At 45.7% G+C, this 12,559-nt stretch overlaps 1 protein-coding gene and 1 long non-coding RNA gene across 3 annotated transcripts in view; one reads left to right on the plus strand and one right to left on the minus strand.

Moving 5' to 3' along the window:
* LGALSL (galectin like) lies at positions 1 to 4,375 on the plus strand. The gene is made up of 5 exons (XM_075147634.1): positions 1 to 203; positions 391 to 462; positions 606 to 694; positions 1,170 to 1,347; positions 4,058 to 4,375. The coding sequence occupies exons 1-5, from the start codon at positions 171 to 173 to the stop codon at positions 4,199 to 4,201; spliced, it is 516 nt and encodes a 171-aa protein (XP_075003735.1). The 5' UTR covers positions 1 to 170; the 3' UTR covers positions 4,202 to 4,375.
* Positions 4,030 to 12,559, minus strand: part of LOC142081080 (uncharacterized) — a 25,716-nt gene continuing 17,186 nt past the window's right edge. For both annotated transcript variants that reach the window (XR_012673223.1, XR_012673224.1), the window contains one exon: positions 4,030 to 4,360. This is a non-coding gene — a long non-coding RNA (uncharacterized LOC142081080). The remainder of the gene's footprint in view (positions 4,361 to 12,559) is intronic.

Consider the following 12,559-nt stretch of genomic DNA (forward strand, 5'->3'; position numbering starts at 1 on the left):
CGCCTTCCTACTTCTGCACCGGCTCCGCTCCTGCTCCGGCTCCGCCGCTGCCCCTCAGCCGCCGGGGCTGCCACACGGCCCCCCTCCCTCCCTCCCTCCCTCTCCCCCGCCCCCGCCCGGTCCCCCTCCGCCCCGTCCCCAAGCGCCGCCGCCGCCGCCGCTTCCACAAGATGGCGGGGACCGTGGCCGAGCGGGACGCGCTGGTAAGTGCCGCTGTGCCCCCTCCCCGGGGCTCCGGGACGGGGATCGGGACGGGACGGGGCTGGGGGGCGGGCAGGGCAGGCCAGGCCACCCACGGCGGGCACCTGCGGAGCGGAGCGGAGCGGGGGGAGGCCGGGAGGGGCTCCGCCTGCCCCTGCCTCAGCGCAGCGCTCTCCTTTTTACCTGCAGAAAATAGAGGACGGGCATTTAAACAACTCCCTGGGATCCCCGGTGCAAGCTGATGTGTACTTCCCTCGCCTGGTAAATCACCTTTATTTGGGTTTTGCGGGGGGGTTATTTGTGGGTTTTTTTAATCCCTTTACCACCCCCCCCCCGCGGCTGCACAACGGCGGCCGCTGCTGATGCCGAGTGACCCTCGCCACCCTCCCCCCTGTCCTTTCCAGATCGTCCCCTTCTGTGGGCACATCAAAGGAGGAATGAGGCCGGGAAAGAAGATCTTAGTTATGGGCATAGTGGACCTCAACCCCGAGAGGTAACACCCGGGCAGGGCTGCCCGCCCCGGGGGCGCTGGGCCCGGGGAGGGGGCGAGGGGGGGAGGCCACACACACAAACACACACATACACACGGATCCCTCCTTTCTGGAGGGGGATTATTTTTATCATTTTAAATATAGCGTGCTGATTTCTCCTTTGACCCATAGAGGGGGCATTTCTTTAAAGGATCCTGTTTCCCAACATTTCACTTGGGAGTAAAGGAGCATATAGAGCATATGTATATACACATATGCACATGCACATGCACACACATACACACATATATATATATTCTATAACCATGTTCTTGTTCCTGCTGAGCTTTCAGAGCATTCCCCGAACGAGCTGTGCTGTCACCCCCCTGTGCTGCTATTCTATCAATGGCTTTAATAAGCTGAAAAATGAGACCGGCGGCATTTGGGGCTTATTTGCTTGTTTCTGGCTGAAGGAGAGCCATTCTGTTTGTGTTGCAGCTTTGGCATCAGTCTGACTTGCGGGGAGTCGGAAGATCCTCCTGCGGATGTAGCTATTGAACTGAAAGCCGTGTTTACAGACAGACAGTTTGTCAGAAACTCTTGTGTAGCCGGCGAATGGGGGGAAGAGCAATCGTCTATTCCTTACTTTCCGTTTATACCGGACCAGCCTTTTAGGGTGAGTACCAGGATGACAGTGGCATGCGCCGTATCTCAAAAAGTGTAATATGATCAGAATCGTAGCAGAACCTGACTTGCCTCTCGGGAAACCACAGTGTAGCCCACACTTCTGTGGTTGAGACACCGTTTGCCGGATTGTTTGTATGGATCAGAAGTTGCACTGAGTCCCGGTGCTGCGTGCGACTACAGGCAGTTTGGATGGGGCTATGAACACCTCACCAGGGTGCTATGACAAGTCGGAGGTTGTAATACCGTGTGATGAAGCACACTTCCTTAGCTTAGTTTTATAGCTATAAATTAAAAAGTACCTCTATGTTATTAGTGCATTACAAGTTATTACTGGAGAATGTAAATACTTTGTGGGACTGCCGTATGTTTTGATGGCTTTTTTAATGGACATAGTGTTTGCAATTTAGTGCAGCTAATAAGGATCTTGTTCATCCTTTGTCTCCAGGGATGTTACGCTGAGGTTGACCATAGCCCTTCGTGTTAGCAGATTAAACAGCTAAGCAATAGTGGTATTCTTCTCTGAACCCTGGGATTAAATCTGTCAAATTTAAGTCTGTAGTCACTTGAAAATGGTGTACGTGGAAATGCTGTGGTGCAAGGGATGGACTGGATTGACCTAGAAGCAGATTCCCATCTGTAGTGTTTATGGTTATGTGAAGATGTCTTTGCAAATCAGGACTAACAATGTATGCAGCTGCAGAGGGCTGCTTCTCTCTCAGCGGCTTCACAACGTTGAGGAAAAAAGGCTGCATGCCTTCTCCATGCGGCTGACCCAGAAAAACCCTCCTCCTCCTCCCCGCCCCTCTTATGAAACCTCGCTGGCCCCTCTGCTAAATGCCAATGCTCTGACCAGCTGCCAAACTCTCTTAATCCTTCTTGCCCCCAAGATAATCTCCCCCAACCCCAAAAGCTCACCGTCTCCCCAGATGCTTGGGCTTTGAGAGGGTGTTTATGACTGGTTTTGCTGCGAATTGGTTGCGCTCTACTTGCTTCTACAAACTCTCCCATCAGAACTGGCAACACCCTTTGGTGCGTGTGGGAAATGCACTTGAAAGGGCTTGGAGGCTTGGTCCTGCTCTGGCTGAGAGGGTTATACTGCCGGCTGCGGTGGGTGGTGGCGGGGCCCTCAGACAAGCCAGACAAATTACCCAGAGCATGTTTTGTGGGTGTCCCACTAATGACAGCTGACGTTAGAGGACAGCAATATTGCATGTTTGGCATGAGATACTATAGAACGGGAGTTGTTGTTCTTTTTCTTCTTTTTTTTTTTTTCCTCTTTTTTTCCCAACTGCACAAATGGAATTTAGGCTCCCAATTGACTTTGTACCTTTGATGGTCTCCCTCTCAGTGAATAAATTAGACTATTAAGTGTTCTTGCCAATTACTTGTGATCCAGTCCAATTATCGTTCTGGCGTGGCCCAGGGTGATCCGACATGGATCATAAGCAGTGTTGAGGCTAACCATATCTTTTACATAACAAGGCCTAAGGCTGGATGCGCCTGCCGCAGTGACACAGGAGCGACGTGGCAGCACGGGCGCTTCCCTGTTACGTGGTGCGCTACCAGGTCCCCAGGAGCTTAAGCTCTCCTGGACTGTCTACTGCCGCTTCTCCCACTGCAACGTGCCCTAAGTCAGTCAGGCTTTGGCTCACTCAGTTTATCACTGGCCCTGTTCCCATTTTCATACACTGTAATAGCAGCACAGTCAAGTGCCTGGAAGCAGTACTTCACTCCAGACTACCAGCCTCTTGAAATGACCCAGGATTTACATGTGGCTTCCCTGCAGATTTTCTTCTTAGCCTGTCTGGACCTGGAGGTCTCCAAGGGCCTGTACGAGAAGCGCACGTTCTGTGCCCTCATATCCCTGCTTCCTGCCGGGGCAGCTCCAGTGAAGCGTAACTACAGGGCATCTTCTCAAGCCACCCCTAACATCAGGAATCTCCCGACCTGTCCAAGCCTGTTCAGCTCCGGGCTTTGTTGCTTTTCCAGAGCATTTCTGCAGGGCTCTAGGAGGAGGGATGAGCTGTGTCCCTCCCTGATCCTGTTTGTGCCTCATGCGAACTGTCTAGCTGAATTCAAGCCATCCTGCACCGCATTTCCCTCACTGCAGCCCCAGCACGGAGTCTAGTCCAACAGGGAGTCCTGGGCTGTCTGCAGCCACAGTAGTCAAGGCTTTTTAGTTTTTGCAGCAGTTGTGTGAGTATGAGTGGGAGGGGAGGGCAAACCTATCCCTCCTGTCATGTTTGCTCCCTTCCAGTAAATTAACAGAAGTGTGGAAAGCATTGCAGAGGGAACTGTCCCCTCATTCTGCAGCAAAAAAAATTCTGTAGCAAGGAATGCAAGATTTGGGTTGGAGATATAATTTCTTCCCCTTGTAATTAGCAGTTTGAGTCTGTTTCTGGCATTATTCCAAGAGGGAAACCCCCCCCAATGCCAGTGGGACTGGGTTCCAGAGTCCTTCCTGCCATGACAGTGTGAGATTGGATGAACGTCCCTGTGAAGTAAGAGCAGATCCATCATAGTGTAACTGGTGTCATGGGGGCAAACTGGTCTCAGCCCTGGCTGTTAAGTGGCACATGAGTAGCAAAATGTGTAACCACACCAACACTACCTAAAGGCTAATGGAGTGCTTTTTGTATTCTGTGAAGTAACTTCCCAGTTACACATGAACAACATGCTTCATCATTTTATTTTTACAGGTTGAGATACTTTGCGAGCATCCCCGTTTTAGAATATTTGTGGATGGACATCAGCTTTTTGATTTTTACCACCGTATTGAAACACTGTCAGCAATTGACACGATAAAGATAAATGGAGATCTTCAGCTTACAAAACTTGGCTGAGCATTTTAGGACTGCAGATTCCAAACCGGCTCAGGTGCCATCGTCCGTTTGGAGAAGTAACAGCCGGCTCTGGACACAGCTATGGTAGGAAGGCTGCCCCGTTCCTTTTCCGCTTGCAGTTCTTCACTCCTGTGCCGATGAACTGGGCTGTTGTTTATCCTAATGAAGAACATTGTTGGTTAATAGACATTGAGCCATTTTTCTTGGATCAAAATAGCCCACCTGTGCTGGATAATCTAATTGGAATGGATTCAGAAAGACTTGCAGTCTTGTTTCAAATCTCACAGAAAGGCAATTTCTGAAATGCAGCGCTAAAACCGGTTACTGAACAGCAGTGACAACAAAAAAAAGTTTTCTTTTGCAAACATTGTTTCTGCACTGAAGTGGAGTAGTGTAGCACAACATAGGGCCACGTGCTGACGTCCTTACCCGGGGCCTGAGCCTGGTTCCATGGAAATCAATGGCAAAACTCCCACTCACTTTAACGGGGTACAATCAAAGTGTCTAGTCCTTAGTCAAGCACAATTCCCACTGATTTCTATGGGATTTTTGCACACGCCCAGGGGCCAGCTCTTCTGCTGGTGTAAATCAGCATTACCTCCATGGCTTGCGATGGAATTTTCCTGATTGCTCCCAGCCGCTGATTTGGCCCAAGGACTGTGCAAAAACTGAATGAGGGTGTGAGGACACAGCCTGTATATTTTAGTCAGGGTATTTGCATAGAATGTAGATCGTTACGAGTTTTTGCACAATGTATTGTTAATACAATTTTTAAAGCTTATCTGTAGTTTATTTATTTATACTCATTGTATGTATTATTAGTAAAAATGAACGATCTTACTGATGGTTAAGAACAGCAAAGTGTAAACATTTTGAATGTACAAAATGTCTTAGGTTCTTTGGGTAAACTTTACATACGATTCTTGAAAAATCATGTTTCCTATCGAACGTTTAGTTACATTTTAATGGAGCCCTCTAGGCCCTGGGAAAATGTGGGCATGGTAGTTGGTGGGGGTGGGGGGAACTCTTTGCATATTCACTAGAAACTGTTTTTCAGGGCTTACTAACTTTGCTGCACAGGATAGGTTTGAGTTAAAGTTGATCCATTTTAAAAACTTAAACAGCAAATTTGTAGGTTTAACTGTACTTTTATAACCTGAGAAAAAGTTAAATTTGGCAGTCTTTTAGTTCAGAAAGAGAACCAGCCTCTTTCCAAGGGAGATGGGAGATTTTTTGCACTTGTTTGAGAACATATTCGGCCTTTGATATGACAATTAAAACTTGTCTAGACAGCCAAGTTATTAATGCTTGAAAATCAGCTACTGCACATGAATAATAACTTCTCAAGTAGCTTTTTAAATAGTAGGTATAGCTGTATAAACACAGTCATTGCGCTACACTATAAATGAACACAGCACTTTTCTTGACTTCTTTAGGACTAAATACACTTTTTTCCTTGGCTGCTCACAATAGACTATAGCAAGTCTTTCTGAGTAGTTATAATCATGATATAAACATATATTTAGGCAATTTTGAAAACATGTAATATAGGGACTTTCTAAGACACAGAATACAAAAACATCCTTTGTAGCACAGTATTTAAAAAAAAAAAAAGAGAGAGAGAGAAGAATCTCACAAACAGAACTATGTTAAACCTGCAATAAAGCTGTGGTTTAAAGCAACCAGAACTGGAATATCCAAAGTTAAGGGTAGAATGCCAGTTGCAAAGCCTCATTTTGCGCTAATTTGGCCTGCAGTTAAGAAGCCTTAGACTGCAAGCTGAAATTCCAACTGTGGCTCTAGTCCAAAGCCTGTTGAGGTCAATCAGAGTCCTCCAAGCATAGAAGCCTGATTATTATTTCATGCAAGTGCAAATCTCTTTGTAAAGCCAGGGGGGTGTTGCTGCTGCTGCAGACGAGTTAAGAATTGGGCTGCCACCTACAAAATACAAGTTAAAAATGGAATTTTTAGCCTTAACATTGACATTCCCTGACTTTTCCTCCTTTTTCCAAATTAAGAGAGAACCTGTTGTTTTCCAGATGATCTTTTTATCTGGTGTGTGGCTTTTAAGTTGTACATCAGATTCTATTTGTACTCCGGATGAAATGTTCCTGTCTTGCTCTGTTTTTACTCTTTCACATGATACATAATGACTGTGTCATTTTCCATTGTATAAAGAATGCTGACAGTGTTTCGGTACAAAATATATTCTTAAAAATTATGATGATGATAATAAAAATCCAAGGGAAAGGTGCTTCTACATGAGGTGTTTGGATTTTTCTCCAGCTTGGAAATGCTCTATGGTTCCAAAGCAGATGCAGGCAGAAGACGAATTCTGTTTGGAAAGGTATTTAGCACCCTCCCTGCCTAGCGCTTTCTCCAACTAGATATGTGAAGCCAGGTTTGCTGATGCAGTGCCATTGCCTGAGGCTGTCCTGCTAGTTTAGTGGGCCATAAAGTAGGAGGCTGGAGAGAGTAAGTAGCACCATGACCCTACAGTAGCAAAAAAAAAAAAAGGGATCTCCCTGACGGCACAACGCCAGTAGAGTTTTCCCCTCCATGCCTTTACTGTAGCCCAGAAAAAGGGGATTTGGCTGACTTGAATTTTCAGCTGCTTGGGATTCCTGGTAGCGGGAGTAGGTTAGCGCAGCCCTCGGACTTTTCCTATCCTGCTTGGCTTGGCATAGCACAGCGCCTAGGCCAGGGATGCTGAGATGAACTCGATGCACCACCATGTCAGCGGCGTCTCTGTCAGGAGCACGGCCTAATGATACTGCCCTGCCTCTGTTCCCACCCGCTCTGCTGGGCACTCCCATTTCTTCCTGCTCTAGTAGTTTTCTGTCTCGGGAAAATGCTTTTTTGAACCCGATTCTGGTTTTGCCTTTGCATAACTCCACCAACCGCAGCGCCCACCACCCGGTTCTGCCCTGTTGTGGTTTCTGAGCCAGGCTTCGAGGCAAGAAGGGCTATGAACCCACTTCTGATGGGTTGTGGTTTGGCTGAGAGCTCAGGAAAGGGCAGAAAGTCACAGTTACGGCTTCCACATCTATTTGTCTGTCTAACACCAGCTTGGAAGCCTTTTTATTTTTCTTTTGCTCTTGGGCAGTACCAGGCTATGGCAGGCGAAGGAAGGATGATGTCTGCGTATCCAAGGGCTGTTGCACGCATGCTTGGTTTACGCTGGCTGACCGCGTTCAGAAGCTACTGCTGAACGCTGTGATGCGCGGTCTAAGTCAGAGAAAACTGAGGCCTTAAACTTTTCTGTTCAGTTGGACTTTGAGCCAAATCCAAACTTTTAAGATGGGAGACGGTGCTGCAAAATTTGAATCTGAATTCTTTGGTCTCCATAATTTAGGGATTATTCAGATCTTCTATTTTGGATATATACCCTATCAGACCTGAAATAAGACTGTTTCCAAACTGGGCCAGGTTTTCAAAATGTTTTTCAGTAGGGACAAGTAGTCTGTGAGCTTCTTGGAAGCTGCAATTCTTCAGGACTAAGTGAGTGTGTGAGCCAACTTTTGAAATCTTATTCTAGAATTTATTAGCTGAATATTTCTGTGGTTTCCTCTGAATGAGGAAATTAATTCTGAAATGAAAGAAGCCTTGAATGGGTAAAACCCATGTGGAGTGGAATCCCTCAACTTAGCATAGCTTTATTTTTTCCAAAGAGGAAAAAGCAAAATCACCAACCAAAAAAACATGACCAAATTATTTAGTCATGTTTGGAATTGGCTGTGATAAAGCTGATTTAATGAAAAAAAAAAAAGAAAAAAATAGGTTATTGCCTACTCAGAAAAAGCCTTGAAATACTTCAGTATCATGTGAGGTAGTCTGTGTCTAAACATATTTCACATAAACGCTTTTTCACAGCCAAGTTGTTAAAAATGTTACAAAATACCTTCTTTTTGTGTCACAATTAGAAATGTTTGCCCCACCTTGAAAGAACATTTTGTACTAAATATTCATAGGTTGTCTATGTGAACTTGCACTAACATATATTATATTCTTCCTCCTCTCCTTGACTAGCTTGAGAAGAAATAGGCGTAATATTGCTAAACCGGTTGAATGTGACATCTGCTTGAGGCATAGCATCTTTCTCAAGGGCTGTTTTGAGTAAACAGCCTGAAAACCAAAGGGAGAGCCTGATTCACCATTCTGCTGTGCCAGCTTTCCACCCCTGTCACTCTCCTGCTGTGAGGCTGAGACTGAAGCCCTGAGATTTTAATGTAAGAGAGCAGCACTGAGATTCTTATCTTCCGGGATTTAAAACTATTCACTGTGGAGGAAACAAGAACAGAGTAGCCACAGCGCTCTCAAGCTTGGTAGTAGGGTTGGGGTAGCATGACATGCTGTGGTCCTAACAGAGCACGAGTTCAGAGGGAGGTAGTGGGCATTTCAGAGCCAGCCAAGAGCACAGGCTGTGGAACTGCGTGACAGTTTCCCAGGGATGGGCATTTGCCACATTGTTAGCTGCCACCTTCTGCAACCCCATACCAGGACACACAGCAAAAAACCAGCATTGCTTACAAGTCTGGAAGGCATGAATGGGTTCATGTTCCTTCTCGCCTTCTTTAAAAGAGGCTCCCAAATAAATAATAGGAAAATTTACGAGTAGCCATGCCGCTAAGGTATTTTTTTCCCCCAGACATTGAAGCAGTGTATTTGAGGGGCTCATCTTGCCTCCCATCCACGAGAAGTGCTCCCCACAGAAATCTACAGCACTGCTTTCTGCACTGAGGCTGGTTACAGTGACCTTTCCATGCAGAAAACTGCAGAACCGCAATTCTGCTGAGCCAGTTTGCGGCGGCTCTAAGCAACCTCCCAGCACCCCTGGAATTGATATAACAGTATGAGGAACAAGAGTCAGGCTGAGGGCAGCCCTAAATGCTCACTGTGATAAGCACAGAAGTTAGGAAGAAAAGCTACACAAGTCTAGGAACAGTTAGTGACCTGGTGAGATTTTTTGTAATCGTGGGTATTGTTCTGATTTTCTCACGTGGATCAGAAAGTGTACAGGTAAAAGTCACTTTGCAATGAATGGTGTGTGGGGTTAGAACCAAAGCCAATCCAAACGGGGAGAAAAAATGAGCTGCAGACGCTTTATCTGGCTTTGATACACCCTCCCAGCTCCTCCCAGCAATCACTGCTGTTATGAACATACACAATTACTACAACAAGGAGATTCAGCAGCATGTGCAAGATCAAAATAATAAACTCACACTTTGCCACAGGTCCTCCCTAGCTTCTGTTGCTAGGCCTCTCCATCTGTCTGTCAACAAATAACTATATCCTGCTGCTTTTAAAATCCATGACAAAATCCCTTTGACTTTCATGGAAATAGGTCCATAAGAAAAGGGGTATTTCTAGCTCTACCTCTCCAGTTATTGTCAGATGGGGCATACTCTAAAAATCTGTTCTTTCATTCTCCTGAATTTATTTTTAAGTATGAATAGAGGACTATTTCTGTCTGCTTTATCCATTTGATAGAGTCAACAGAAAGCACAGCCTCTCTCTGCTGCAGTAACGCTGGTTTCGCAGTTAGCCAATGAAATGTCTTATATTCGTTACCTTCTGATTTTAAAAAGCGAGGGTGTGCACAAAATGACCTGGCAATAATAGTAGTATGTATCATTCACCACAGATCTATTTTTATGTGTTGTGCCAATTTCATAATGAACTTTTAATAACAATAAAACATGAAATCTTCACTAGGTTGTTCTGTCTTTTATCTGAATTATTAATGCTCATTACACACCCTCTTAACTTCTTTAACTTCTGGCTTCTTTTATCTTCTGACCGTTTTTCAGATGTAGCTAACTCCCTCATAAAACTGCAGTGTGAAACTTTGGAATGAGATGTATGGCTTTGGTAGCAGCTTGTGTAAAACTCCTTTGCAGTTTAAATGCAGTATACAGAACAATCAAATAACTTCATTAGAGGAAAGAATAGCTTGCTTACTCACACAAGACTCCCGCTGACATCACTGGGCAGCGTAAGCCTCAGGAGTTAACAGGCACGACTCAGACCTCACGGCCAGGCCATGAGACACAGGTGGCTGATCACTTTTGCATAGGATAAAACAGCCCGTCAGCAGTGTAACTCACACACGCACATCAGTTCACTCTGGTGGGACGGGATTCGTGGGTGAGGGTTACATGGTGAGTAAAACCACCAGATCAGCTCCAGAGATATGTTATTATGAGATCCAGTGTTTCGCTTGTTGGCATGATCCTAACTGAAGTTCACATTGACCTGAGTAAGTGCAAGAGGAAACTTCAAGGTCTCAGCTTCTCTCAGTTACAGCTATTGGAAAAATTCTGCATGACCCAAACGGGAAAGGATTACATCCAGTTGTGGCTGTACAAAATGAGTGAGGTTTCTGAGGGAAACCTCAAAATCCAAACAGCATTGAAGCAGCAGATGAACAGGATTTGAATACAACTAGTTCTGTGTTTTTTCTCCCGATAAAGTGATTATGAATCAGATGCTCCCCACACAGGTCATCCTAGCTCTAACCCATGAGCATAGATCCGTGGCCATCCCTGCTCAAAGCCAGAGTGAAATTGGCCCTTTGTTTACTACACACAATCCTAAAAGGGGATATGTTAAGACATCTAGAGATTCCTAGTTAAAACACAGTACTAGGTAACCTAGATGCAAACCAGAAACAAGGAGGAGGACAGAGGTAAATACACACAGAAATGGCTGTAAAGGCAGCGTCTATTCCCCACCAGACAGCAGAACAACAGCAGCCACCTAAGTACCCGGGGGGATTTCCAAAAGGGGGAATATATACATCCAATTTCACCACTTGCATTGCCTAACTCTTACAGAGACCCTTGAAAAGCTCCTCTTTGACCTGTAACACGGAGGAAACTACAGGCATGAGTTTTGGGGGGAAGGACGGGAAGTGGTCGCCCACCCCACTGAGAGCACCTGATGTAGCAAGTGCCATGTGTACTTCTCTCCCATTCAGGCCAGTACTACGGACGCCTCACAGCTGGGCCTTATTTTGGTGGAGCGTTTCTGAGCTTGAAGTCAAGCCAATTCATGTTGAGAGATTTACTCACAGGAATACCACAAATATGACTCTTTGCTAGCACTGCACTGGAGCTTATTTTTAAATTATGACTTTCACCACTCTTCTAAGAATAGAGGCTGGCTCTGAAACATTCACATCGGTTCCAGCATTCTCCAAAGGTTACACATTTCTCATGCTGTTCAGGTTTTGAGGCTTCAGTTTCCACACTGCCTTGCTAGACCAGGGCTGTGATGCTGGGGGTGTAATTCTGTGAAAGGCCCTGAGAAGGAGGTGTCTTTCAGCAGCTCTCTTCCCAGCTGGCAGAAGACCTGCAAGTCTCCCTCAGCAGTCAGAAGCAACAGCGAAACAGAGCTACGCTGACTCCTCGTTTACAGAACAGGGCTTCCTTGCGACTCTGAAAGGTAGGGAACAAAAACCTGGTTAATTAGAAAAACTTCACTGAAGCGGAACAGTAAATATCAGCAGAGGAGAAAAGAGGAGGATTTCAGTACTCGGCAATCTGATACTAACAGCAAAGAGCCATGCTCCCTTGGTGACCAGAGGCGGTGGGCAGGTGTTGTTTCAATCGAGCAGAGAGGCAGAGCTCCATGCCGTGGAGCAGCCTGTCGCCAAGCGCTGATGGAGATGCTGGAGGTTTCCGAGAGCGCTCAGTAGCTCTGCCTTCGCCTGGCTCCAAAAGCCCTTGTGATGGGAGAAAAGCCAGTGCTGACAGTATTGTAATGTATGACAAGCTACAGTAGCAGCTCCGGCACTGCGTGCTCAAAGAGGCAAAGAGAATTCTTTCCTGGCTGCTCTCAAAGAAATTTTCTGTTCAATGGGAAAGATAATCACTGTCTAGAAGAGATCCAGAGCAGAACTAAGGATAGAATATGGCTCTAGATAGAAAAAACATTCTTGGGAAAGCAACAGGTTAACTACAATCTCCAGGGGAAAATGAAATAGTTTAATTTAAAAATACAAAGGCCGCAATGAGGATAATGGTGTTCCTTTTGTACCCCAGCTTTGCAAGACAGATAAAATGAGTTGCAATGGTTACAAAACAGACTCTGAGGGGCAAAGCTGGGAGCACCTCTGGATTATTGCACAGGTGCAGAACTCAGCTTCCACATCCATCCCCCTCCATTTCCACTGCCTTTTCTCAGGTGTTTCCACATTGCTGGAAACCTGTCCTGGTTTCGGCTGGGATAGAGTTAATTTTCTTCCTAGTAGCTGGTATAGTGCTGTGTTTTGGATTTAGTATGAGAATAATGTTGATAACACACTGATGTTTTAGTTGTTGCTAAGTAGTGTTTACACTACTCAAGGACTCTTCA

Source organism: Calonectris borealis, chromosome 3 (assembly GCF_964195595.1).
Source record: "Calonectris borealis chromosome 3, bCalBor7.hap1.2, whole genome shotgun sequence".
NCBI lineage: Eukaryota > Metazoa > Chordata > Aves > Procellariiformes > Procellariidae > Calonectris > Calonectris borealis.

Excerpts from the sequence above, each read along its gene's own strand:
- LGALSL (XM_075147634.1), top strand. The coding sequence starts at position 171 with ATGGCGGGGACCGTGGCCGAGCGGGACGCGCTG. Across the intron at positions 463-605 it reads ATGTGTACTTCCCTCGCCTG|ATCGTCCCCTTCTGTGGGCA; the intron begins GTAAATCACCTT and ends TGTCCTTTCCAG. Across the intron at positions 1,348-4,057 it reads TACCGGACCAGCCTTTTAGG|GTTGAGATACTTTGCGAGCA; the intron begins GTGAGTACCAGG and ends TTATTTTTACAG.